Raw genomic sequence first — 27719 nt, forward strand, 5'->3', positions numbered from 1 at the left:
TTGTATTAATTCCTGGCAGCACAATTGGTTTCTTCCATCATATTTACAACTTGGGCCTCCTGCTCTTTCATTCATTGAAACTCTGAAATTCCTGGGGCTCATACTTCATAGGGATCTACCTTGGTCGTCCCACGTATCTTTCCTTGCTGTCAGCTGTACACGGTCTGTCATTGCCCTATTCGTCCTCGGCAGTACTTCCTGGCAATCAGATCGGACAACCCTTCTCCATTTGTACGGGTCCCTTGTCTGTTCAAAACTAGACTACGGGCATTTCATTTATGCAGCTACTTGCCTGTCCGCCTTTACGCTGTCTTAATACTAACCCCCATCGTGGGATCCGTTTGGCCACTGGTACCCTTTCCATTATCCCAGTTGAGCGAAGCTGCTGAACTACTGCTATAATACCAAAGTGATGTTTCCTCAGCGGATGCGCATGCCATTTGTCTGTCATGCCCGGCCACCTATCCTGTGTCTCCTTCTTGGATGACTCATTTGACTGCCAATATTGAGGCATGTCCCTTTTTGCTGCTGACTCCTGGAGTTCACTTTTGGCTATTGTTCTGGTGGCTTAACTTCATGCTCTCTGCCACTGTCCCAATGGGTGTGAACCCTTCACCACCTTGGCTCTGTGTGGCAGCCCATTTTTACATTGGACTTCATCCGCTTACAGTACTCCAGCCTCACTCTATTGCCGTAAGTTTCTTGACCTTCGCATGGAACTTTGTGATAGTACCTGTACGCTGATTGCTCTTGGACTAATCGCAGTGTCACGTGTGCCTTTGTCAGTGGCACCGACAAATTTTGGTATCAGCTTCCAGAACGCTGCTCAGTATTTACAGTGGAGCTCTTCACCCTATATCCAGCCATGTAGTACATCCAGCAACACAGGCTTTCCAATTGTCATCTGCTCTGACACTCTGTGCCCTTCAGAGCCTCTGCGAGCTGTACACTGTCCACTCCTTAGTGCAACGGGTTTGGGAAAGCTGTCATTTGCTCACTGTTGATGGAGTCACTGATGTTTGTGTGGGTCAGTGGTCACATTGGTCTGACGGGAAACGAGACCGCTGCTGCTGCTGCTGCTGCTGCCAGGGCTGCAGTCCTTGTATCTCACCTCGAGGGGATCGTACCTCTTGGACTACATGTTTCATTTGAGGCATATGTGGTCCTATTCATAATCCTGAAATTTTCTGTAACTGGGTTATTCACTCTGCGTACAAACCCCAGACTGGACAACTGTGCAATGTGTATGAGAGAGGTTAAATGCCCTCAGATTTCACGAATAATATGGCAATGCCAATCCAAAGATGGCAGGTGCTGAGAGGTGTATGTAAAGCTGAACCATCAGTTTAATTAATTGTGGTTGCCAAATATTGACATGAATTATTTTCAGAAAAATGGAAAAACTGCTAGACACAGCCATTGGGAAAGGTCAGTTTAGATTGTGGAGGAATGTAGGAACACGCAAGGTAGTACTGACCCTACCACTTATTTAGAAGACACAGTGGAGAAAGGCAAACCTATGTTTATGTTTGTATATTTATGAAGAGCATGTATAAATGGTGACTGGATTACTGTTAGAAATTCTGAAGGTACCAGGGTAGAATACGAGGGGGAGGGGGGGGGGTAGTGATCTACAACTTGCACAGAAACCAGATTACAGAGTCGAAGGGCATGAAAGAGAAGCAGTAGTTGAAAAGAGAGCAAGACAGGATGGTAGCTCACCCCAGTATTGTTCAAACAATGTAATTCTGTCAGACAGCAAAGGGCTTTGAAGAACAGTCAAACAGAATGGATAGTGTCTTGAAAAGAGATTATAAGATGAACATTAACAGAAGTAAAATGAGGCAAATAGTGTATTCTGATCAAATCAGCCAGTTGATAAAATTAAATTAGAAAACGAGACAGTAAAAGTAGCAAATGAGAATTGCTATTTGGGCAGCAAAATAACTGATGATAGCATAAGTAGAGAGGATATAAAATGTAAATTAGTAATAACAGTCAAGAAATACTTTAAATGTGCTGCTACAGGAAAGTGTGGAAGATCTGATGGATAGATCGGATAACTAATGAATAACTACTGAATCGGGAAGAAAAGAAATTCATGGCACCAAATTCACTAAAAGAAGGAATCAGTTCATAGCATACGTCCTAAGACATCAAAGAATCATCCATTTTTTCATGGAACTGTGTAGGGTAAAAGTTGTTGAGGCATACCAAGGCTTCATTACACTAAGCAACTCCCAGAGGATGTAGTTAGTCATACCTATGCAGAGATGTAGAGGCTTGTGCAGGATATAAACTTGTGTTGAGAGCTGCATCAATCCAGTCTTTGTCATTGTTGCTAAATGTAATATAATTGAATTGTTTTAGGCAAGAATTAAGACTAAAGAAAGGAAGAGGACAGATGCTGAAGTTAAACAGAGCTGTACCTTCTGCGTGGAACTGGAAAATGAGAAAGACTGGTTTTATGTGAGCAGCAACAAATTATGCCTTTTGGGAGGATGAAATGGTGGTTAGAATAAATTTGTGTCTCAAGGACAGAAAAATCTGAAAGGCAATGAAATGCAGAATGTGGAACAAAGACTCAATGTATCTTAGCCACATTATGTGGTAGGACCTTAATGAGCAACTGGAGAGTAGCCATGGAACCTTTTGAAGTACCTGCAGAAAACTTTCGGAAGGAAGTGGAGCAGTGGCTTACTATAATGGAAACCAAAACATATGGGTGGAGGACTGGCCTGATATTTACGTGGGACATAGTAGCTTCTACTGTAGAGAAAGTGATGGAAGGTAGTCTACGATGGTATAGAAATATACTTTGAGCAGATTGAGAGACAATACCAAAACACAAATTTTTGATGAAAGTCAATGGCAAACAATCTGTTGGCTGACAGAGGCAATGTTGGCTAGGTACCCACCATGTAGACCTTGAAGATAGTGGGTTTCCACTCTGATGACTGACCACAAGATCACATCAGTTGGAAACAGATAGTGTAAAGAGCAGACCCCACTACCTTGTGGCACACACTCTGAGGAGGAAGAAGAAAAGCTATTCTTTTCATAATTAGCATATTGCCACTTGAGCAGGCACAGCTTCTTTCATAGAGAAAGTTGCCCACCCCACCCCTCCCTAAAATGTTTTTCTTTGTTGCTAGTGCAGGTTTCAACTTCTTTGCAATTGCCTTATACTTAAGATGTTTAAATGTTTGTTTATAGCATAAAATTTGTTGTTCTACTCAAGATAAAAGTGTAAAAATTAGCACCACAGAATATTTCAATGAGAAGCAGCAACCAACAATGCCTTTCAAATATGATGTTGGTCCCAGAAGTACCCAAAGTGAGGTATAGATAGCGGTTGTTGTTTGAAACAAATGCCTATGCCTAAAATACCAGCCATATAAAGCTTAAGTTTGAAGTTTGGTTATGTTAATTTGTTTACTGTTTATTTGCCAGTCATAAATAGTGACCACATTCAGGAACTTTTTAAACTTGGATCAAACTTGTCATAGTTCTGTTTGAAAGGTCTCAATCCAACTAATATTAAAGCTGAGCTAGATTCTGATCTGGGGAGAGTCTGCTCCTGTGTTCACAGAAGTAAAATGTTGGGTGGCATAGTTTAAGCGAGGCCTTACAAAGTGCCAAGACGAACTTAGCAATGGTCAGTCAGATGATATAACCACGCCAGGAATTTCCTTGGGGTGGAAAAGCTTCTGTCCACAAATCAGCACAGTTTTATAAACTCGGCTTGCCCTTTTCCTGCATGATACCGTGTGAAATGGATGAAAGGCAACAAGCAGATTCCGCATTCCTAGACTTCCAAAAGCGCATTGCACACGGTGCCCCACTGTTGACTGTTACCAGAGGTACAAGCATATGGAATAGGTTGCCAGATAAGTGAGTGGCTTGAAGACATAATCCAATGTGTTGTCGTCAGCAGCGAGGGTTCATCAGAGATGAGGGTATCGTCAGGGAAATGTTGAAAGACCACTATTACTTTCTATGTACATAAATGAGCTGGCAGACAGAATGAGCACAAACCTGTGGTTGTTTGCTGTTTGCTGTGATGTATGGGGAGGTGTTGAAGGTTAGTGGCTGTAAGAGGATACAAAATGACTTGGACAAAATTTCTAGTTGGTGTGATGAATGGCACCTAGCTCTAAATGTAGAAACTCGTAAATTAATGCAGGTGTGTTGGAAAATGAAACCTGTAAGTTTGGAACAGCATTAATAGTGTGCTGCTTGACACAGTCGGGTCAGTTAAATATGTAGGTAATGTAGCAGAGCAGTAGAAATGGAACAAATATGTGAGGATTGTAGTAGTGAAGGTAAGCGGTTGACTTCAGTTTATTGGGAGAATTTTGTAATGTGTAGTTCATTTGTAAAGGAAACTGCATGTTAATAGTAGAGCAACCCATTCTTGTGTGCTGCGAGTGTGTTCGTGATCCACATCAGATCAGACTAAAGGAAGATATCGAAGCAGTTCAGAGGCGGGCTGCCTGATTTGTTGCCAATAGGTTTTAATATCACACAAGTATTATGAAGATGCTTCAGGAAGTCATATGGGAACTCTTGAAGAGAAGGCAATGCTCCTTTTGAGGAACAGCATAGATAAAACTTGGGGAAAGGCATTTGAAGCTGACTGCAGAACATTTCATGCAAGGACCATGAAGATAATAGAAATCAGGGCTCCTACAGAGGCATATAGATAGTCGTTCTGTATGCGGTTGGAACAGGAAAGAAAATGACTAATAGTGGTACAGGATACTACCCACCATATCTGCCATACATTGTACATTGGCTTGCGGATTGTATATGTAGATGTAGATATTGTGGAGAAAATTCACAAAATTGTATTGAATGACCATCAACTGAAGGTATGCAAGCTAGCCTATGTTGTATGTATTTCAAGAATTGCTGTTCTATTGCATACTGATGGAGAATTTTAATCGAGAAAGCATGGGTGCTGCATTTACTCGCAGTGGAACAAAAACAGCATTGTTAGGATGTTTCAGTCGAGTGTTTGATGTTCCACAGCAGTAAAGCCCAGTTTTTGCATCAGTTCATAACCCTGAATGAAACATGGCAGAGGAACAGTTGAAACAATCAGCTGGAAGGGGAGACTCAGCTCCAAAGAAGGCAAAAACATTCCATCTGCAGACAAGGTCAGTGCATCAGGTTTTGTGTGTGTGTGTGTGTGTGTGTGTGTGTGTGTGTGTGTGTGTGTTATTTTCATTGATTATCTTCAAAAAGGAGAAGGAGTCAATGGCGAATATTATGTGAACTTATTGCAGTTTTTGAGTTATGAAATTGAGCAAAACTTACTTCATTTAGCGAAAAATAAAGGTACGTTTGATCATGATCCTGCACCAATTTACACATCCATTTTTGCCATGACCAAAATCAGAGTGTTAAAAATTCGAATTGCTTCTTCATGCCCTCTCTTTGCCAGATGTAGCCTCCTTTGGATATTTTTTGTTTCCAAACTTCAAGAAATGGCTTCCTCGTAAAAGGTGGGCCAAAAATTAAGTGGTGGTGTCTGCAGTTGAAGGCTGTTTTGTGGAGCTCGATGATTCTCACTATAGCACACTATCAAAGCTATTGAACATTGCTATATTGATCTGAAAGGAGACCCTGTAGAGAACTAATGATGTTTTCTCTCAAAATTTGCATTTTGTTAGGTTGGGTATTTCTGAGGGTGTCCTCATGATACATTGTAGGTGGCTGCTCTTTTCCTTTCAAATAATGTTTCTTTGTCTTAACATTCTCTAGGTAAAAGATGAAATCTTTACAAACGATCTAGATGTAGTCATATGAAACTCGACTGTTTCGAAAGTCCCTTACCTCCATGTAATAAAATATATATATATATATGGTTATAATAGAAGGAAACATTCCACGAAGGAAAAATATACCTAAAAACAAAGATGATGTGACTTACAAAATGAAAGTGCTGGCAGGTCGACAGACACACAAACTAACACAAACATACACACAAAATTCAAGCTTTCGCAACAAACTGTTGCCTCATCAGGAAAGAGGGAAGGAGAGGGAAAGACTTACCTCAGGGGGAAAAAAGGACGGGTATACACTCGCGCGCGCGCACACACACACATATCCATCCAAACATATATATATATATATCCCACGTGGAATGTTTCCCTCTATTTTTTATATGTACATATTTCCCTTTCTTTCCCCTCTCTCCTCCCTGATGAAGGAACATTTGTTCCGAAAGCTAGGAATGTAAATTTTCGATTCTGTTTTGTGTGTATCTATCGGCTGTACTGAGCTGAGGTAAGTACTGGCCAGCCCCTCTATCTCTTTGTTAGTATTTGTTTCACATCTTTATATGAGATTTTCCATTAATCATGTAAATTCTTTATTAGCTCATTTAACATCTTCACTCCCTCCTCAGAAGTTTGGAGTCGGCTTCGACAGTTATCAGGCGCGCCTAGTCTCTCCCCAGTCTCTGGGCTCACTGTTGCGCGTGATACGTTAGTGGACCCCGTTGCAATTTCTAACTCGTTGGGTAAACACTTTGCTGAGATTTCGAGCTCTTCAAATTACCCGCCAGCGTTTGTCCCGAAGAAACGTGCAGCGGAAGTGCAACCTCTTGCTTTCTTCTCTCAAAATTGCGAAAGCTTTAATACTGTTTTCTCCATGCAGGAACTCCAACATGCACTCTATTCTTCTCGCTCCTCCGCCCCAGGACCGGATGGTATCCACATCCAAATGTTGCTGCATTCGTCAACCAATGATGTTTACAGTGCTCATGGCATGAATGAAAAATATAACATTTTTGCTAATAAAGTGCTTACCTTATTTGAACACTGCTTTCCCCCAAAACTTACTAAGGTTAGAGGAAAATCTACAAAGAAGCCATGGATTACTCGAGGAATAGGGGTATCTTGTAAAACAAAAAGAAAACTGTATCTGTCAATCCGAAACATTTCCAATGTTGATGCTATAGCACATTATAAGAAATACTGCAAAATATTAAAGACTGTAATACGGATGTCAAAGCAAATATATTACAAGGAAAAGATAGTCATATCAGATAACAAAATAAAGACAATATGGGATATAGTGAAGGAGGAGACCGGTAGAACCAGACATGAAGAGGAACAAATAGCATTAAGAGTAAATGATACATTGGTGACAGATGTGTATAGTGTTGCAGAACTTTTTAACAAACATTTTATAACTGTTACTGAAAAGATGGGGTTGTCAGGTTCGGTAGATGCTGCTATGGATTACCTTAGACCAGACATTTCAAGTAACTTCCATAATATGAATTTGACCCTTACTACCCCAACAGAAATAATGTCCATCATAAAATCTTTAAAATCAAAAACATCTAGTGGGTATGATGAAATATCAACAAAGTTAATTAAAGAATGTGATTCTGAGCTAAGTAACATATTAAGCTATCTGTGTAACCAGTCGTTTATCAGTGGAATATTTCCTGAATGGCTGAAATATGCTGAAGTTAAGCCACTGTTTAAGAAGGGAGATAAAGAAATAGCATCAAATTTCCGTCCAATTTCACTGTTACCAGCATTCTCAAAAATTTTCGAAAAAGTAATGTACAGTCGTCTTTATAACCATCTTATCTCAAATAACATACTGTCAAAGTCACAGTTTGGATTTCTAAAAGGTTCTGATATTGAGAAGGCCATCTTCACTTACAGTGAAAATGTGCTTAATTCATTACACAAAAAATTGCAGGCAACTGGTATATTTTGTGATCTGTCAAAGGCATTTGACTGTGTAAATCACAATATCCTTTTAAGTAAACTAGAATATTATAGTGTAACAGGAAATGCTGCAAAATGGTTCAAATCTTATATCTCTGGCAGGAAACAAAGGGTGTTATTAGGAAAGAGACATGTATCAAGCTATCAGGCATCATCCAACTGGGAACTAATTACATGTGGGGTACCACAAGGTTCCATTTTGGGGCCCTTACTTTTTCTTGTGTATATCAATGACCTTTCATCAGTAACATTACCAGATGCCAAGTTTGTTTTGTTTGCCGATGATACAAACATTGCAATAAATAGCAAATCAAGTGTAGTCTTAGAAAGATCACATTAATCACTGGTTCCTAGCCAATTCTTTGTCACTAAACTTTGAAAAAACACACTACATGCAGTTCAGAACTTGTAAGGGGTGTCCCAAGAGTATATGTCTAACATACGATGACAAGAAGATAGAAGAAGTGGACAGTGTTAAATTCTTGGGATTACAGCTTGATAATAAATTCAGTTGGGAGGAGCACACCACAGAACTGCTGAAGCGTCTTAACAAATCTCTGTTTGCAATGCGAATTTTGTCAGACGTAGGGGATATAAAAATGAAAAAGCTGGTATACTATGCTTACTTTCATTCCATAATGTCATATGGGATTATTTTTTGGGGTAATTCATCAAGCCAAGCTAAAGTTTTCCGGGCACAAAAACGTTCAGTAAGAATTATATGTGGTGTGAACTCAAGAACATCCTGCAGAAGCCTGTTTAGGGAACTAGGGGTACTAACTACAGCTTCCCAATATATTTATTCCTTAATGAAATTTGTCATTAAAAATATATCATTTTTTCAAACCAACAGCTCAATTCATGGAATCAATACTAGAAATAAGAATAATCTTCACAAGGATTTAAAGTCACTTAGTCTTGTACAAAAAGGTGTGCATTATTCAGGAACACGCATTTTCAATAACTTGCCAGCAGCCATAAAAAGCTTAACAACCAATGAAATTCAGTTTAAGAGAAGCCTAAAGGATTTATTGGTGGCCAACTCCTTCTACTCCATTGATGAATTTCTTAGTAAAACCAACTGATTTGTATATAAGTACAACATAACTTCTGCACAATTTCAGTGCAGTAATGTGTTCACTGAAAATTTGTGTGTGTGTGTGTGTGTGTGTGTGTGTGTGTGTGTGTGAGTATAATCTAACTTCTGCACCATTTCAGTGCAGTAATGTGTTCATTGTAAATAAGTATTACAGTAGTTGTATTACATGTTTATTACCTTATAAATAAATAAAAAAACTTTTTTATTTTAAATTCAGTGCATTAGTATTTGTAAAATGACTCTGTGTTCATTAAAAAATGACGATCATTTCACTTGGGACCTGTGGAATGGTACATTAGCTTATTTGTTTTAGTTGTATATATTTGTCATGTATTGTTGTTTTTCTGACATGTTCCACATCCAGGAGGACCTCCTCACTACGGATCAATTGGAATGAAAGTAAATCTAATCTAATCTAATCTAATCTAGTCTGTGTTACCTCCTTCGCAATTATAATCGAATTTGGACAGACAGTACTTTTCCCAGATGATGGCGGGAAGCTATCGTCGTTCCTGTTCCGAAACCTGGAAAGGACAAACATCTCCCCTCTAGCTATCGCCCCATTTCTCTCACGAGTAGTGTCTGTAAGGTTTTGGAGCGTATGGTGAATTGCCGTTTAGCTTGGTGGCTGGAGTCCCGCAGTCTTTTAACACCTGCCCAATGCGGTTTCCGACAGCATCGTTCTGCAGTTGACCATCTTGTTGCTCTCTCCACTTATATCATGAATAATTTTCTCCGGAAATGCCAAACAGTAGCAATATTTTTTGATCTGGAGAGAGCATACGATACCTGTTGGAGGACAGGCATCCTCCGCACACTGTTCTCTTGGGGCTTTCGAGGTCGGCTGCCCCTTTTTTCTCCGCGAATTTATGGCAGAGCGCACATTTAGAGCGCGGGTGAACACTACTCTCTCCCGTACTTTCTCCCAAGAAAACGGGGTACCCCAGGGCTCAGTGCTGAGTGTTGTACTGTTTGCCATTGCCATAAATCCAATTATGGATTGTCTCCTTCCTGATGTCTTGGGATCCCTCTTTGTGGATGGTTTTGCGATCTACTACAGCTCTCAACGGACCAGCCTTCTTGAACGACGTCTTCAAGGATGTCTCGATTGCCTCTACTCTTAGAGCACCGAAACCGGCTTCCGTTTTTCTCCCAGTAAGACCGTTTGTGTTAATTTTTGGCGACGTAAGGAGTTTCTTCCACCCTCCTTACATCTAGGACCTGTCAACCTTCCGTTTTCGGACGTCGCTAAATTCTTGGGTCTTATGTTTGACAGAAAGCTGTGCTGGTCCTCCCACGTTTCCTATCTTTCGGCTCGCTGTTTGCGATCGCTCAACACCCTCCGTGTCCTGCAGTTGTGTCCTGGGGAGCGGACCGAGTGGTCCTTCGCCGCCTCTATCGCGCATTAGTGCACTCGATATTGGACTATGGAAGCATAGTTTACTCCTCTGCTCGGCCATCTATTCTTCGCCGTCTCGACTCTATCCACCACCGTGGATTACGTTTAGTGTCTGGAGCCTTTTACACCAGCCCTGTGGAAAGCCTTTATGCTGAGACTGCTGAACCTCCGCTGTCCAATCGGCGAGCAGTCCTCCTGAGTTGTTATGCTAGCTATCTGTCTTCTATGCCTGCTAATCCAGCCCATGACATTTTTTTCGACGCCTCCTTTGATGCAGGGTATGCAGGCCGCCCCTCCTCCCTACTACTACCAAGAGACTGCTTCCGTCAACTGCTCCATTCTCTTTCCTTCCGCTTTCCTAAAACCTTCTTGACAACTTGGGGTACAGCACCGCCTTGGCTCCATCCCCGGATCTGCCTGCTTCGTGACCTTTGTCAATTTCCCAAGGATGGCACCCCTTCACTTGTTTATCGTCTGGCATTTGCTGCTCTATGTGCACAAATGAAGGAAGCCACATTTATTTACACTGATGGCTCGAAAACATCGTTAGGTGTAGGGAGTGCCTATATTGTTGGCGACACCCCAAATCAATTTCGGCTTCCCGACCAGTGTTCGGTTTATACTGCGGAGCTTTACGCTGTTCTCCAGGCTGTCCACTACATCCGCTGCCATCAGCAGATGCAGCAGGTTATCTGCTCAGATTCTCTCAGCTCTCTCCTCAGTCTCCAAGCTCTTTACCCTGTCCACCCTCTGGTCCACCGGAGTCAGGACTGTCTGCGCTTGCTCCACCTGGGGGTGCGTCTCGGTGGCATTCCTCTGACTCCCGGGACATGTTGGTATCTGTGGAAATGAGGCGGCCGATATTGCGGCCAAGGCTGCAGTCTCTCTTCTTCGGCCAGCTATTCAATCGATTCCCTTCGCCGATCAACGGAGCGTTTTATGTCGTCGTGTTGTTCTTTAATGGCACGCACATTGGTCGACACTTCCCCATAATAAATTGCGGGACGTGAAAACTCTTCCTTGTGCTTGGACCTCTTCCTCTCGAACGTGTCATCGGGAGGAGGTAATTTTAAGTAGACTCCGGATAGGGCACTGTCTTTTTAGCCATCGACATCTTTTAAGCAGCGATCCTCCCCCACTCTGTCCCCACTGCTCTCAGCTGTGGACGGTAAGACACCTTTTAATTCAGTGCTGCTATTTTACTCTGTTACGCGCCCGTCTACAGCTGTCGCCTGATATATCGTCAATTTTAGCAGATGACACGCGCTCGGCCGATCACGTTCTCGAGTTTATTAGTGCCAGTGAAATGACGTCAGTCATTTGAAGCTTTTTTTGGGGCAACCAACCCCTTTCTGTAGTGGACTTTTAAGCCTTCCTTCTGCTTTTAGTTTCTCAAATTTTGAGTTTAGTTCCCATTGCTGCTGCTTTCCATTTTCGGTTCTTACTGTTTCCTAAGTCACGGACCGGGCGCTAATGAGCATAGCAGTTTTGCACCCTAAAACCAAAACAAACAAAAAACAAACCTGGGTGAGGTATGCTTGCTATTCTGAAAGGACCTAAATATAATAGCTGCCATTTTCTGTTCAGTTGTTTTAATTTTGTAGACTTGGGATGTGAACGCAAAAGAACAACGTTATCAACCTGATAGGTTTGTGTATTTGTAACATGTTTGTCATATTTCTTTTTCCTGATCTTGGCTTTATTGCACACCGTAGTGTATGCCTGTTTTACTTTCTCTTCCAAAGGTGTGTGTGTTGTGGATGCGGTTAGCTTTGGAATGGGCATAGCCCACTTGTTCTGTTCAGGTTTGTTTAATAATAATTCATGTGGTGGGTATCCTGTTGAGGCATGAGGCAAATTGTTTACTATATGCTCAAAGCGTGCTAAAAATTCGATCCACTTTGTATGTTTGAGAGGTGAATGTATTCTAATGAATTGACCAAACTCTCTAAAAATCCTTTCGACTGGGTTCCCTTTCGGGTGAAATGCTGGTGTATGAAAATGTTTGATGATCAAAAGATTCCTATTTTCTTCCCGTAAAATAGGGTGCGTTATCCATGATAATGCTGTGGGGTTTGCCAAACCTTGCAAAGTAGCTGTTAGTCAAACGTCTAGCAATAGCAGGTGCGTTGACAGTGCGGATAGCATACAATTTTAAGTATTTTGAGAAGACATCAAGTACAGCAACGATGTATTTCACACCTCCACGAGCTCTGGGATAAGGTCCGGCAATATTCAACGATAGTAATTCCAAAGGTCTGGTTGGTACAATAGGATGTAATTCATTCAAAGATGATCGGTTGGAAAATTTTGCTTTTTGGCAGATGATACATTTACGAACAATTTGCAACACTCTCAGACGCAGATTGGGAAAATAACAGTACTGTACTATTTTATCAGTGCATTTGGTGACTCCATAGTGCCCCCAAGTTTTGTGTGTGAACAGAATAAAATCGTCAACATGTGCGTCTGGTAGACAAACACACCAATGGTGCGAGTCTGGGATACGCCTATGAAAAAGTACATTTTTGTGTATTGTGTAATATTTTTGCAAGCGGGAAGAAGGATCTGTACGTAATTTATTTTTGATGTTTGACCACCTGAGGTCACTGTCCTGAAGTGAAGCAAAGTTCTTGCACGTATTGTGGTAGTATGGGGCATACGTACCATCGTACATAAGTAAGATGTTAAAGTCTGATGTTTGCTCCGAAAGTTCTGAAAAATTTTGCATGTCTTGCAGCAAACGGGACAGGGGATCGGCTACTAAGTTTGATTTACCTTTAATGTAAATAATTTCGAAGCTGTATTCTTGGAGTGAAAGGCACCACCGGGTGAGCCATGAATGAAGCAATTTGCATGATAGCAAGAAAGAAAAGGCTTGATGGTCTGTGTATATGCGAGTATGTTTACCCCAAAGAAAGTAGCGAAACCTACGGAATGCCCAAATTATGGCAAGAGCCTCCCGCTCTGTCACCGAGTATGACCTCTCGCACTCATTAGCAGGTGGGAGCTGTTCAGAAGCTGTTGTGAAACAAACTTCCGAAAGAAAGAAGATAATCCTAAGAATGCTTTCAATTGTTTGCAGTTTTGTGGAGGAGGGAAATTACGAATAGCATCAATCTTCTTAGAATCGGGACGAATGCCTTCCGGCGAAACAATATGGTCTAAAAACTTGATTTCATGCCTTCCTACTTTGGACTTCGAAAGAATTACTGTGACTCTAGCTTGTGAAAATTCAAATAAAATTTGCTGTAACAGATCAATATGTTCCTCCCACGTATTTTTTGGCACAACAATGTCATCGACGTACGCTGTGACACGTGACAACAAACACGGGCCGAGAACGGCGTCAAGCGCCTCGATGAACACGCCCGCGCTTACGCGCAAACCAAAAGGCAACACACAAAACTGATAACTGCGTCCTTCACAAAGGAAAGCAGTGTATTTACGACTGCCATTGTGAAGGGACACCTGCCAGTACGATAAGCGGAGGTCGATATTAGTTAGGTATTCTACATTATAAAATTTTAGCAACTGTTCATCCAAGTTGACGGGTCTTGTGTTAACAGGTATAATAATTTTGTTGATTTCACGTGCGTCTAGCACCAATCTGACATTACCATCTTGCTTGCCTACCGCCAACATAGGACTGCAATGAGAGGAATGTGAGTTTTCTATGACATCCCAGGTCAATATACGCTCGATTTCATGTAAAACTGTAGGGTTCTTCACCTGTGGAATATTATAATGTGTCCTACAATAAGTCTTATGTGGCTTAACATCCATTTTGTAGCTATAACCTCTGATTACACCAGGCCTCTCACTGAAAACTTGTGCATAATCACATAATAATTTGTACAATTCATCTTGCTGTTGTTTCGTTAAATAGTCAGATTTGACTCATTTCTGATACAATAAATCCTGGTCAATCTCCTGATAGTCTGAATCTTCAAGTGTTAATTTACATACACTAACTATGGTAGGATATACCAATTGAAATTGACTTACTTCATAATGTTTTTGTCGTGGTTCAATCGTCTTGTTAAGTTCAACATTAATTAGTTGTTCTCCTACAGATAATTGACATATTCCATTACTTAAATCTATGATTGCTTTGTGTTCATTCAAGAAATCCATCCCTAGGATGCAGTGTATGATAAGCTTGTCTACAATCAGAAAATTACACTTGAGCTGTGTATTGGAAAACGTGAAGTTAACTAGGGCATGCATGCATATGTTCTTATATTTAGTACCTGTGGCAGTAACCACGTGGCAATTCTGTATGGGTAAAGTAGGTATGTTTATAATTTGTTTCAATTCATTATAGAATGAGGTTGACATCACACTTGCAGCAGCACCAGTATCGAATAAAATTTGTACATCATAATCGTTAAACTTAACCCATGCCATAGCTTGTCTGAATTCTTTAACACAACTGTCTGATTTAATGTTTTTCTCGTCGGATAATTCCTGTTCTGCTGTCATTTTGTCATTGTACCTGAGGAAACAAACCGTCTCAGCCGTTGTGCTCTTACAACACCCCACGACCGAAGCACGAGCGCTTAGCTCGGTCGTCGACTGTTTTCCGTCGTCTGCTGTGTTTGTCCGGGTTCATTGACAAGCTCCACTGTGTTAACATTCTGGCCGGATGGCGCCCACGCGTCAGCTGATGGCACGCCGCAATTGTTATTGCTACTTCGTGGCGGGGAGTGCATAACTGTACTGGGGAACAGCGGCGGTTTCCGTGGAGGGTCATGATTTGTCATGCGTGAATTTTGTGTGTTCCACATATTCTGTCGGTGATTGTTGGGATTGTTATTGTTTTGGTGGTAATTATGTCTGTTATATGACATGTTCCTGTCAAAGAACGCCGGGTTGTACCGGTTATTCTCAAGTCTCCTATTGCAGTTGTTGTTGTACTGTCTGTGATTTTCATTTTACATGTAGATACCATTTTGATGATCTTAAAAAAGAGACATTGATTATGGTTGTTATTATAATTCCACGAATTTCTGTGGTTGTTCCTACCATCATACACGTTTCCATTTGAATATGTTTCGCGCGCAGGCATCATATTGTGTCGCGGCGCGGACGGATGGTTCCACCAACCACCATCACTACGGTTCCTTTGAGGTGAGTGCTGATTTTGGTTACTAATATGAGTAAAATTTCAGTGGCGTGAATGGCCTCTGTAAACTACGTCCATTTGATCTAAGAAGTTTAAGAAAGTCTTAACGTCGTTCTCCGGTACTCCTATTAATCTGTCTCGGTATGGAAAGGGTAAGTGGCTCTTTAAAGTGTCAATTATCGCTGGCAAGTCGGCTGGTTTGGACCAGTACAGTGTCTTGTCTAGGTACCTCTCAAAGTATTGTCTTAATGTCTCTTTTTTAAGGTCATATGTCTCAGCGTTGCACACTTCTCTCCTTAGACTCTGTTGCTCATTCTCAGACCAGAATTTGTCCAAGGAGGCTTGTTCGAACTGTTCAAAAGTAAGGCACCGCCGTTTCATAGGGGCACCCCACTTAGCTGCTCGTCCTCTCATGAGATTGGTGACTCCTTTAGGAGTGGTCGGTTTCCTGACAGATTAAAGTACTCGGTTGTGAAGCCACTTTATAAAAAGGGAGACAGGGATAATGTTGACAATTATAGGCCTATTTCTGTGCCATCGGTGTTTGCTAAAGTTATCGAGAAGGTTGTATATACAAGGTTACTGGAGCATTTAAATTCACATAATTTGGTGTCAAATGTTCAGTTTGGTTTTAGAAATGGTTTAACAACTGAAAATGCTATGTTCTCTTTACTCTGTGAGGTTTTGGACGGATTAAATAAAAGGTTGTGAACGCTAGGTGTTTTCTTTGATTTAATGAAGGCTTTTGACTGTGTTGACCACAAAATATTACTGCAGAAGTTGGACCATTATGGAGTAAGGGGAGTAGCTTACAATTGGTTCGCCTCTTACTTTAAGAACAGAAAGCAGAAGGTAATTCTCCGCAATATTGAGAGTGGTAGTGATGTTCAGTCCCAATGGGGCACTGTTAAGTGGGGCGTTCCCCAAGGGTCGGTGCTGGGGCCACTGCTGTTTCTTATTTATATAAATGATATGCCTTCTAGTATTACAGGTGATTCAAAAATATTTCTGTTTGCTGATGACACCAGCTTGCTAGTGAAGGATCTTGTGTGTAATATTGAAACAGTATCAAATAATGTAGTTCATGAAATAAGTTCATGGCTTGTGGAAAATAATTTGATGCTAAATCACAGTAAGACTCAGTTTTTACAGTTTCTAACTCACAATTCAACAAGAACTGATATTTTGATCAGACAGAATGGGCATATTATAAGCGAGACGGAACAGTTAAAGTTCCTAGGCGTTCGGCTAGATAGTAAGCTGTCGTGGAAAGCCCATGTCCAGGATCTTGTTCAGAAACTAAATACTGAATTATTTACCATTAGAACAGTATCTGAAATAAAACACGAAAAGTAGTCTACTTCGCATATTTTCATACGCTTATGTCGTATGGTATTATTTTTTGGGGTAATTCTTCAGTTAATACTAGGCAGAAATCAAATCTGCATGTGGAATGCACTTCCTTGACTCTTCTGCAGAAAGGAGTGCACTATTTTGCTGCATCCATTTTCAATAAGTTACCACAAGAACTCAAAAATCTTAGCAGTAGCCCAAATGCTTTTAAGTCTAAACTGAAGTTTCCTCATGGCTCACTGCTATTCTGTCAAGGAGCTCCTGGAAGAGCTAAAAAATTAAGCAAATTCCAGTGTTACATTGTTGATTTTCTTTATTTAAACTTAAGACTTGTCACCTGAATATGTTTTTTTTTTATATATATTTCATTTTATCTGTTTCTAATATCGTGTTATAATTTCATGTATTGACTCATTCCATGACCATGGAGACTTCTCCTTAATTTGGTCCCACGGAACAATAAATAAATAAATAAAATAAATAAAAAAGGATCTGATTTTTATCGACTTCTGACCAACCATGTGGAAAAACACCGTCAAGTGATCTAATAAACACAATAGGGTGGACTTTGTGCTTGTCCTCACTGGAAAGTGTCTGGAAATACCCATGCCTTACAAACGTGTCATCGGCCATGCCGGTTGGCGTAACTGTATTGATGTGATTTATGTCGCCTGCTACTCTAGGTGTCGTACTGTAATATTGCTCGTTTGGTGTAAAAGAAAGCGGCACATTGTAATTTTGATTGGAAATAGGTGATTCCACAATGGGTATTCTGTCTGTGTCATTAGCCATGGTTTTAGCTGTTCCCTGACGATGCGTTTACACCAATAGCCATACATGGCATAACATTGTCTCGTAATTTTGTCACTTCGTCTTCTATGTGTTTTGTCTCGTCTTTAACATGTATCTTTGTTTTTGAAAGTATGTCCTGTGTAATTGTTTCAAGTTTTTTGTCCAGATAGTCGTCACACAATTTACATTCATGTACAATTCTTTCGGCCATGTTGGTGTCGTTGTTTAGTGACGTGAGGTCCGCTTGATCTTCTAATTTTTCTATCTTTTCTTTGAGGTGGATTTGTTCAAAAACTATCATTGTGAGCTGTGTGGTAATATTTCCCACTTCTTCAGTCAGCTTTTCTTGGGTGGAACTAGCTGAAGTGTGGGCCTGAGCTAACTCTTCCACACGGGTGTTCACTTCCTGCTGCACATTAACTATTTGAGTTAACTGATTCTCACATCGGATGATATTGTTTTTTGTTTCATGTGTGAATGTAACCAAAGTTTCTTCCTGTTTAGTGACTCGGTCGGACAATGTGTCAAATTACTGTTTGAGCTGTTGAGTGGAGTATTTAATTCTGTTATCTGTTTTGTCGTTCGTTCAAAATTTTCGGTCATAGTATGGTTTAACACGTCAATTTTCTGACTAACGTCTCGTTTCATGTCTGCAAATAACTCTAATAGTCGGTCCAGTTTGTCGGTCTCCTGTGTCCGATTTGTGTCACGTTGCTGAATTTGCCTAATATTCGGTTCTGACATTGATGCTAACAATGGCGCTGACGGTCTAGTCTCGCGTCCATTTCACATTTCGTCATTTAAAGTCGCCATCTGTGTATTATCACAAATGTTGCGAGTTTGAGGCAAAATCATTGCATTGATCTGTGAACTTGTCCATGGAGGGAAACGCGGACTTTCTTGTTGGTTGAACGATGAATCTAGTTCACTTAACTCATCTGCCGAAACTCTCTCTACCTTACCGTGTGCCATTGTAATAGGATGTATAATCGTAGGTCGAAAAGGGAATAATAAAAGTCTGATTAATAAAGATTTGACTCAAATTTAGGTTGAAATATTTTCTCGTCAATGTAAATGATTGCTCTATTGCAAACAATGGTTGAGAAAGATGCAGCAGGGCGGCCAAAATTTTTCGTAACAAATGACTGTTTGGCAGTCAAATTCACGATCTTAATATGCTACAACAATACTATAATTACCACAAACTACAATAGAGATAGATAATTTTAGAAAAATCTAGAAGAAAACTACAGGATGTGTGGAAAGGGAAAAATGGATTCCACAGTCGGCTATTGAATGCTTGCTTCATAATTGTGTGACTCGCCATTAAATTTTCTGTCCTGCAGCAGCTGGTCAATTACTTCGGCGTAAATCGTATTCGTCAAAATATTGATTTTCTTAATACATCTCCATCGGATAATCACCAAAAGGTCTCAAAATAACAGTTTCGCATCAATATATGCCATGCAAATAAAAACAGATTGAGTTAGTTACAAAAATTCTTTACAATATTGTTGTATAATCATTTGCTTAGGTACAATAAAATTGGTCTTTTAGTTACCATTTAAACTTTAGGATTTTTGGTTATTTTCTGTTGGGGAAAAAATACATATTAAAGTTTCAAATTTGCTCAAAAACGACTCATCCGAAAATTGCATCCTGTCACGGTCGCCAGTTGTGGTTAAGAAAAAAGAAAAAAGAAAAGAAAAGAAAAAAGGTTGAAAAAGTGGGAAGAAATGGTGAATAAAAAGGGGTTTTAAAATCGTAAATGACCGTGAAAAAGGGAAAGAATGAAATGCAAATCGGACTTCGTGATTCGGAAAAGCTATTGTTGGGGTGGTCCTTGTGGTGTTTTTGAGCAAAAGTTAAACCAATTTCCACTACAAAAATTATTGAAAAAGAACAGAGAATAACGAAATGTAACTGACAGGGGGAAATGACGTAGATAAGAGTTCATCCTTTACCGTGTTTACATGTCTTCTTTCGTGCGGCGTCCAGGTCTTCAGAAATCTCCTACTTCATTTCTGCGTGAAAAGTCTGCTCCGAAATCTTGCAATAAGTTTCATTGTCCAGGAATTTCTAATGTATACCAAACCATCTTTATATTAACTACAATTTATTTTACGTTGCTTCCCTCCTCCAAGTGTCATAACAACTTCCACAATATTTCTACACATTAATAAGTTTTTTTCGTCTTCATCAGATCACGTCTGCATTAAGCTTCTGCTCTCGAGAGACAATAGACGGGTAGAAAACAAAAAAAGAGTTACAATTTTAGTATTTTCTCTGCCGTTGAGTGCTCATACCGCTGCGACGGTATAATTTATATCTGAGGGAACGAGTGTAGCACGGCGAAATTCGAAGTCCTGCTACATATGAATGGCTGACAACTGAAAAAATAAGGTTGACATGTTTAATGTTTTGTGGACAGTTCTGCATATGTCAATTATAACTAGATTTTTATTTTACGCTCCATAAGCATAGGCTAGTAGCTTTAGTGTATGTATATTTTTTAGATTTTTATTGCACAGTCTATGAAAAATTGAGGATGCATTTTGACATGAACCTTGTTAGAATTCATTTTCTAAGTATGTATTGCAAAACACAATGTCCTGATCTGGGACCAAGAGAGCTTCATCTGTGGCAGGAGATCCAAATCTAATATTGTAATAATTATCAAATGCATTTTGTATAATTTGGAAATTGAAAGGTGAATGTTTTTCCTCTGACAGTAATGTTTCTCAGTAGGTTTTAATGATTTCAGTAACATCTTTCACAGACCACCTCCTATCACCATAAGTGTGAGATTTTGTCACCATCTCTTCTGTCCTTGGGAGTTACTCCAGGCTCCGGAAACTGTTTACACAGATTCTGAACACAATATTGCCCTACCCTAAGTGTTCAGTGAATACTTTTTTTACAGACACTGAAGCCTCCCATCATGTAGCTTTGGAATGTTGTATTTAGTAGTTACCTTCCTATTCTTTAGTCTTTCTAATGATCTTCTCCACTTTACTGATTGTGTACTTAAGAATGAAACCATTCAGGGTCTGTCAGGTATTGCATGAACTTCTATATCTTGCATGGAAAGTTGCCCACATGCTTCCATGAGAGCGTTGTTGGAAATCCCTTGCTGGAATGTATGGTGATGTAAATGCAATGGACATTAGATACTACACATTTACTTGGCTATAAGAATGTTATTTGAAAAAGTAAGCAGAAGTATATTATAAATGAAAATAATAAATAGCTTACCTCATTTTCTTTTCAACATCTGCTGCTTTTGCACAATTCCACTACAGGAGCTTGTGCAATAAAATGGCTGGAAAATACTAAGACTTATTTATCCATGTTTTATGTAGTGTACTTCTTAAAATGAGGCCTACAACGTGTTAAGTTCAGCTAAATGACCAGCTGTTACTCAATAATGCATATTTATACCAAGATCCAACTTAACAGATATACCAATATCAAAAATCTAAAATACAGAAAAATAAACTAAATAGTTGCGTTAATCTCACAAGAGAAGTTAGTGTAATGTTTAAAATGTATTCTAAAAACAATTTGACAAGTGCACTGAAGTAACGGGTTTTAAAATACATCTTTATTCAGATCATTAAATGTGAACTCATTATAACGGTTTTTAGATCCTGTTTTGTTGTCTGGATTTATCGTCTATTGAAACTGTGGCCATCATGGATATAACAGTGTCTGTAAATTCAGGCAACTTTGCAGTTACTTTTATAACAGGAACTTGTATTATGTTCTAAACTGTGCAGCTCAAAACATGCTCTTTTGACATATAAAACAGTTATTATTGGGGGGGGGGGGGTGGAAAATTAACAGGTTTTGAAAATCAGTGACTCATTTGAAAAATATGTCTTTCTTTTCTACAGAGTGCAGATGCAGTGGAACTGGCATTAAATCTTCATGGAACATCACTCAAAGACAGGCCACTACGTGTATCAAGAGTCATTCGAAAGAAGAAATTTGTAGTTAATAACCACAATAACAAAATGAACTGTCATTCTGCCAGAAAATCTGGACAAAATCCTCATTTCAAAGATATTGTCAGAACGAAAGCTGCAAAGAGGAAGGAGCATAGCAGTAAAGAAAGTAATATTCCAGACAGAAAATTTTCTGAACATACATCAGATAAAACAGTGAAACCAAAACAGAAAAGGTTGCCTTTCCAAGGGCAAAAGTGTCTTGATAGGAAGCAGAAGAAAGTAAGTTTTCCTGTTTTTGTGTGGTCTTAAAATGCACAGCTGCTATACTAAAATTCAGATCTTCACATCAATTTTTTATGTTAGATTTATTGCTGAGGCGGTGGTACTTAAAGAAGCAGGTAAATGTAATCTGTAATACTTACTGGCTTAACATTTTCTACTTTACCTGTCTCCTGCATCTGATACCACACTCAAATAGGTATTATATATAATTACATAGGTTCCAGTTACATTCATACATGTTTTTCTTAAAGTTATTATTCATATTAAACATCGTTGTCACAGGTGAATACCCTTTAGAAAATTCAATTCTCTTTGTGCCCCATTGAATTCACTTAGTTGCCCCATCAGTGAACAAATTTACAGTACAGTGGGAATATGGGTAAAACTACCATTAATTAGCATTTCAGTATTAGGAAGAAGAATAGATTGCTACTCAACATATAGCAGCTGAGTCGCAGATGTTGTTGTTGTTGTTGTTGTTGTTGTGGTCTTCAGTCCTAAGACTGGTTTGATGCAGCTCTCCATGCTACTCTATCATGTGCAAGCTTCTTCATGAGTCGCAGATAGGCACAACAAAAAGACTGTCAAACAGAAAGCATTTGGCCAAAAAGTCCTTCATCAAAATTGGACACCACACACATCAACTCTCACCTGCAGTTGCAGTTCACACACACGACTACAGTCTCTGGGTGCCGAGGCCAGAGACATTAGTCGTGTGTGTTTTGCGTGCGTGCGTGCGTTGTCATATTCCAATAAATGCCTTTTCAGGCGAAAGCTTATGTTTGACAGTCTTTTTGTTGTGCTTATCTGCAACTCAGCACCTCTACTATATGGTGAGTTGCAGTCTATCCTTTCCATAATATTGTCATTGTTCTATCCTGGATATTAGATTGTTTAATTAGTATTTCAAATTTGTTTAGGTTGCAGATCTCATTATGCAGTACACAAATAACTAGGAAATGCAGCAAGTACCAGTACATAATGGACTAAAAAATTCTTAAATTGTTGAGATCAATTCTTCCATGCTGATAGAAATGGGAAGGTGGGATATTTAGTGAAATGTACGTAAAGACCAACTGAGGTGGCATAGTGGTTAAGAATTTATGTTTAGAAGGAATGGGCTGCAAATTCCCACCATTGGAGGCTCAGCATTTATTTGCTAGGTACTGGCTTGGTGACTCCAGGGTTCCTGGTAAGCACCACCAGTCCTCTGTCATTGTAAGCTCTGGGTATGCTTCAACAAGCACCATTCAGTGCAAAGGGGGGCTCAGTACGAGTGGATCATTGTACTCCAGGCTGCTGTTGGGAACAAGATGGAATCTTCGAATTTTCTCCCCCTCATCCCAGTGGAATGGGTGGATCACTCGTAACTATTAACACCAAATCTAATAAGAGGACTCCTGAAAGACACACCTTAATACATTCAGAAGGGCTTAAGAAGCATCATAGGCACATTAAAATCTGTCAAGTGATTGCACAATGGGACGTGATTGGCCAAAACCTCTAGTTTCTAACAGGCAATGAACCTGCAGAAAGCGAAAAGCCTTGGAGAATATACCACTGAAACTGAGCTGCACACCAACTTGACTACAGCAAAGTTGTTGACTTGTAGGAATCTGGTGGATATTCCCAAAGAACTGAAAGCTGACTGGACCCAAGAAGGCACTGTTGATCTGCAAGATACCATGAAAATGGTGAATGGCGTTCTTGTCAAATTGTTCTTTTTTTTAAATTACCTTTAATAGCATGAAACTTCCAGAGCACGTCAGGGCAAGTTACCTTCGCCTCAGTGTGTGGCCTTATGCCTCCCAACCCAATGTGCTGTTTTAAATGCCAGCACTTAGAGCACACTACTCTCAGGTACCATGGAGAAGCCACTTGTGGCAAATATGATAAGGAAGCCTACAAAGGAGTCATTTATCTCCTCTAAAGGTGTAAACTTCTCTGGGGCTCGCTGTATTTGGATTAGGGATTGCAGTGTTTGCCTTCAAGGAAGGAAGATACAAGAGATGAAAACAACAAAGCACATCCCATATGGTGAGCCCAAAAAATCTGCAAGGTCACGCAACCGTCTCCCCCCCCCCTCACCTCCTGCCACAGGCTACCTCCTCTGCTAAAGTTCTTCAACAGTGAGTTCAGAAGACTGATAGCACTCAAACAGAGGTTGCTAGTTCCAGCAGTAATACATGTGTTTGTCAAAGCACTTGGGCCACTGCAGTTATTTTGAAACCTATAACTCTTTCATCACTGTGACAGAAAAATCAGGAAAACCCATAGTTGCCGATGTGGCAGAGCTCCCTGCCCCTCGAGAGGTTCAGTCTGGTCCACTATCCACCATGCCCACTACCACAACCGCAGTTGTGGCTCTGGAGCCTGCCCAGGCCAAAAAATTTAAAACAAAGTGTCGACCACTATCAGTCGGGAAGTAAACTGTTGAATGATATCATCATCATCATCATCATCATCATCATCATCATCATCATCATCATCCTCTCTGATGTCTCTCTTGATTCCTCTTCAGAGGAAATGGTCTTGGTTTTGGCCTGCGACACTTGGCACAAGACTGAGCCTCCACCTATCAGGGGCTCCCTTCCCCCATGGAAACAAAGGTTGAAAGAGCTATCCCCATGACAAATGACCCCCATACTACAGTGGAACATTAATAGCTTCAGGACATGTATGAACTAAAACTCCTGTGCTTGTGTTTTGAGGAAATGCATTTTAAAATGTCTGACGCTCCTTTACTATTGGGCTATACGCTCCACTGGGAAAAGCATGAAGGGAGGTGTCACTGTGTTAATCAGTAATGTAAACCACTCTTGTCCTGTCCCCCTGCCTACTGACCTGCAAGTGGTTGCAGTTGAAATTAATGTGTGTTAGACAATCACTGTTTGCTAGCTGCATTTACCTCAGCAAATGCGATAGACTCTTGAGGCTCTAACAGATCTTATAGAAAGACACCCCCCCCCCCCCCCCCCCCCCCATTATTTCTCCTACTGGTAGACTTCAGTGCCTTTCGTATATTGTGGGGCTCAACCCCTGGGGCTAGGTTCTGGAGAGCCACATGCTGTTTCATGAGCTGTGCTTCCTCAACAAAGGCTTTACCACTCATTTCAGTGCTGGCTCTGGTTAGTCGACAGCTGTTGAACTCTCTTCTCTCCCACCCTCGTGGACTTCGGTCAGTGGCAAGTCACTGATGACCTTCATTCCAGTGACCAGCTCTCCCTGAAAAGACACAGCCAAGATGGATGATCATCAGAGCTGTCTGGACACTGTTCAGCCAGCTGACTGTGTTGGAGCACCACAACAGTGTCCAGGGTGGGTGAGCCACAGTGGACGAGTGATCCATTATGCCGCTGATGTCTCCATCCAGAAGTCCTCCAATCATTTTTGGAGGCAACCTGTCTCTAGGTGGATGGATGTGTACTGGTCAGTAGTTCGGGCTGGGCATGTAGTTCTGTGATGGTTCAAGTGCCGCCCAACAGCAGAAAACCTCACAGTCTTCCAAGTTGATAGGGCCAGGGCTCGACACCTCATCCAGGAAAGCAAGGAAAGATCGTGGCAAGCGTCCCTGGATTCTGTCAACCATTCCTCTTGTTCTACATAAACATAGGAATCCATCAGGAAGCTTTTCCGTAAACACAGTTGTTTGCCAGTAGCAGCAGTCTTGAAACAAGGTGTCTCCACGCAATGCTTTGAGATGTTGGCCAGGCGATGGCAGAGCATTATGCAGTGTCTACTGCCCATGCCGCCCAGGATCCACCATTCTGCCACTACCATGTGACTGTAGAGAGGGGCCAGTTGGACTTAAGACCCAACAATTCAGAGGTGTACAACTGCATTTTCTCCACATAGGAGCTGGATGTTGCACTGAGTGAGGCTCATGACACTGCACCTGATGATGACCAAATCTGGTGCATCCTGCTTAGGCATTTTCTAGTAATCTCAAAGTAAATCCTTCTCGAATCTTTTCATTTGATGTGGGAGACAAGTCACTTTCCCAACTCGTGCAGTGAGGCAATTTTGATACCTCTCCTTAAACCAGATAAGGACCAAATATGTTCACGTTGTTATCAGAACATCACCTTAATGAGCTGCGTAGGAAAGACCCTGGAGCAAATGGTTAACCGGTGTTTGGGGGAAGAAAGAATGAGGAAATAATACAATGTGACTTAATGTGCAATTAGATTTTTCATAATTTTGTAGAGACTACAAGAATTATCACTACCACTACTCACTGTAAGGTTACTACTCACTGTAAAAAGGACACATTGCACTGCAGATAGGCAGAACAAGAAGACTGTTACACATTGAGCTTCCAACAAATGTTGTCTTCAGAAAGGAAACACACATACACATAAGCAAGCATATCTTTGCACATGACCACTATCTCCAGCCTCTCTGGCCAGAATCAGAGCACTTGCAGTTTGGAAGGTGATGAAAAAACACAGGAAGGAAGAGGTGGGAATGGACACTGAGTAGAGTAATTCTAGTTGGAAATAGCGATAATGTATGCATGAGATGTGCTTTTCCTTTCTGAAGAAGGCTTTGGCTGAAAGCTCAATGTGTAACAGTCTTTTTATTCTTCCTGTCCACAACTCGAGGTATCTTTGTGGTGTATACTCATCTATCCTTTTCATAATATTCTTGATACACGAAACTGGACCTTCTATTGTTTGATTTATCGTTTATAGGCATATCCTCCCTCACTCTATAGATAAATTTTTGTGGACATGCGTGCTATCATTGTAATGTCAATAACTGTTAAGGCAAAACTTCTTTGGTCATGAGTTTATGTAGTTAAAAATCAGGACCCTCAAAAGAATTTCTATACTTCACTGTCTGTATGTAAACGTATTGATTTGCTTATGTCTTCTGTGTATATGTCATCTTGGGAGTGTCCCCCTTTATTTGGGTTATTACAAATCAGTTGTGTAAGAAGCTTTATGTACACTGCTAAGGAAATGCTTTATCAGACCTACTTAATAAAGGTCAGAATCATACCATGCAGACAAAAAAACTGTTGGTGCCTAATAGACCTAGTTAGAAGACATTGTGGAACAACTTCTTTATAAATTTTGCAAGGTATTTCTACTATGAAAGATACTGCTATGCTATAACTGTATACTTAAAATTTTAAAAATATATGGTGAAAGAAAGGAGCCATGTGATATTCCAGTACAGCAATTGAAGGCAGCTACTTCAGTAACTACGCACACACGTAAGGTTTACCATTGAGAATTTGAATTTGTTATCTGTTGCTGGCAGTCACTTCTACTGTGCCAGAACTAGTGTAGAAATTTTGGAATTTCAGTCTTAAATTTTTGTAGTGTAGTGCTTTGTTATAAATAGTGCTATTTGTCATCAATAGCTTTACTATATCTTTTTTCTTTTTACAGAAACAGAAAATAAATAAAACTGAACAGAAGAAAAAGATTATAGCCCTGAAATTGAAGCATAAGGCCAAATCTGCAAGTGAGAAGACCAAGAAAATAAAACATTCTATTTAGTAGTGTAGTTTTGTGTATGTAATGTATAATACTGAATAAAGTTATGCTACTGTCAGAAAAAGTTTTGTGTGTGACCTTTGTAGTTTACAATTGAAAATATAATGTGGAAGCCTCTGCACCTTCATTGACTAAGCAAAATATCATAGAACAACTTTATTTAGATCATGAGTTTTGGCATTTCTGATCCTGTCTTTCCCAACAGGGGGCGGGCTCTTTGGCTTTCACGGGCCACCAGCCTGTGCAACGTTTCTCTTACATGCTGCATGTATATCCTCTTGCTATTGTTTCTCCCTCCCTTGGGCAACATTACTGGGATGTTTTCGGAATTGTGTTCTGTCTTTTTCAGAAGCTGGTACCAGAACAGTCTCGCCAGTGTTTTTCTTTCCTTTTTTCTTTCTTCATTCAACATCTATCCTTCCTAGGCTTCGGCATTTGAGGGTCTGCTTTTT

At 40.3% G+C, this 27719-nt stretch overlaps 1 protein-coding gene across 2 annotated transcripts in view; it reads left to right on the forward strand.

Moving 5' to 3' along the window:
- Positions 1-27331, forward strand: part of LOC126176018 (RNA-binding protein 34) — a 110775-nt gene extending 83444 nt beyond the window's left edge. For both annotated transcript variants that reach the window (XM_049923140.1, XM_049923141.1), the window contains exons 5-6: positions 21425-21757; positions 27160-27331. In XM_049923140.1, coding sequence (XP_049779097.1) covers positions 21425-21757; positions 27160-27270 — 444 coding nt within the window. In that variant the 3' untranslated portion in view covers positions 27271-27331. The remainder of the gene's footprint in view (positions 1-21424; positions 21758-27159) is intronic.
- The last annotated feature ends 388 nt before the right edge of the window (positions 27332-27719 follow it).

This window comes from Schistocerca cancellata, chromosome 3, assembly GCF_023864275.1.
Source record: "Schistocerca cancellata isolate TAMUIC-IGC-003103 chromosome 3, iqSchCanc2.1, whole genome shotgun sequence".
NCBI classification, from domain to species: domain Eukaryota; kingdom Metazoa; phylum Arthropoda; class Insecta; order Orthoptera; family Acrididae; genus Schistocerca; species Schistocerca cancellata.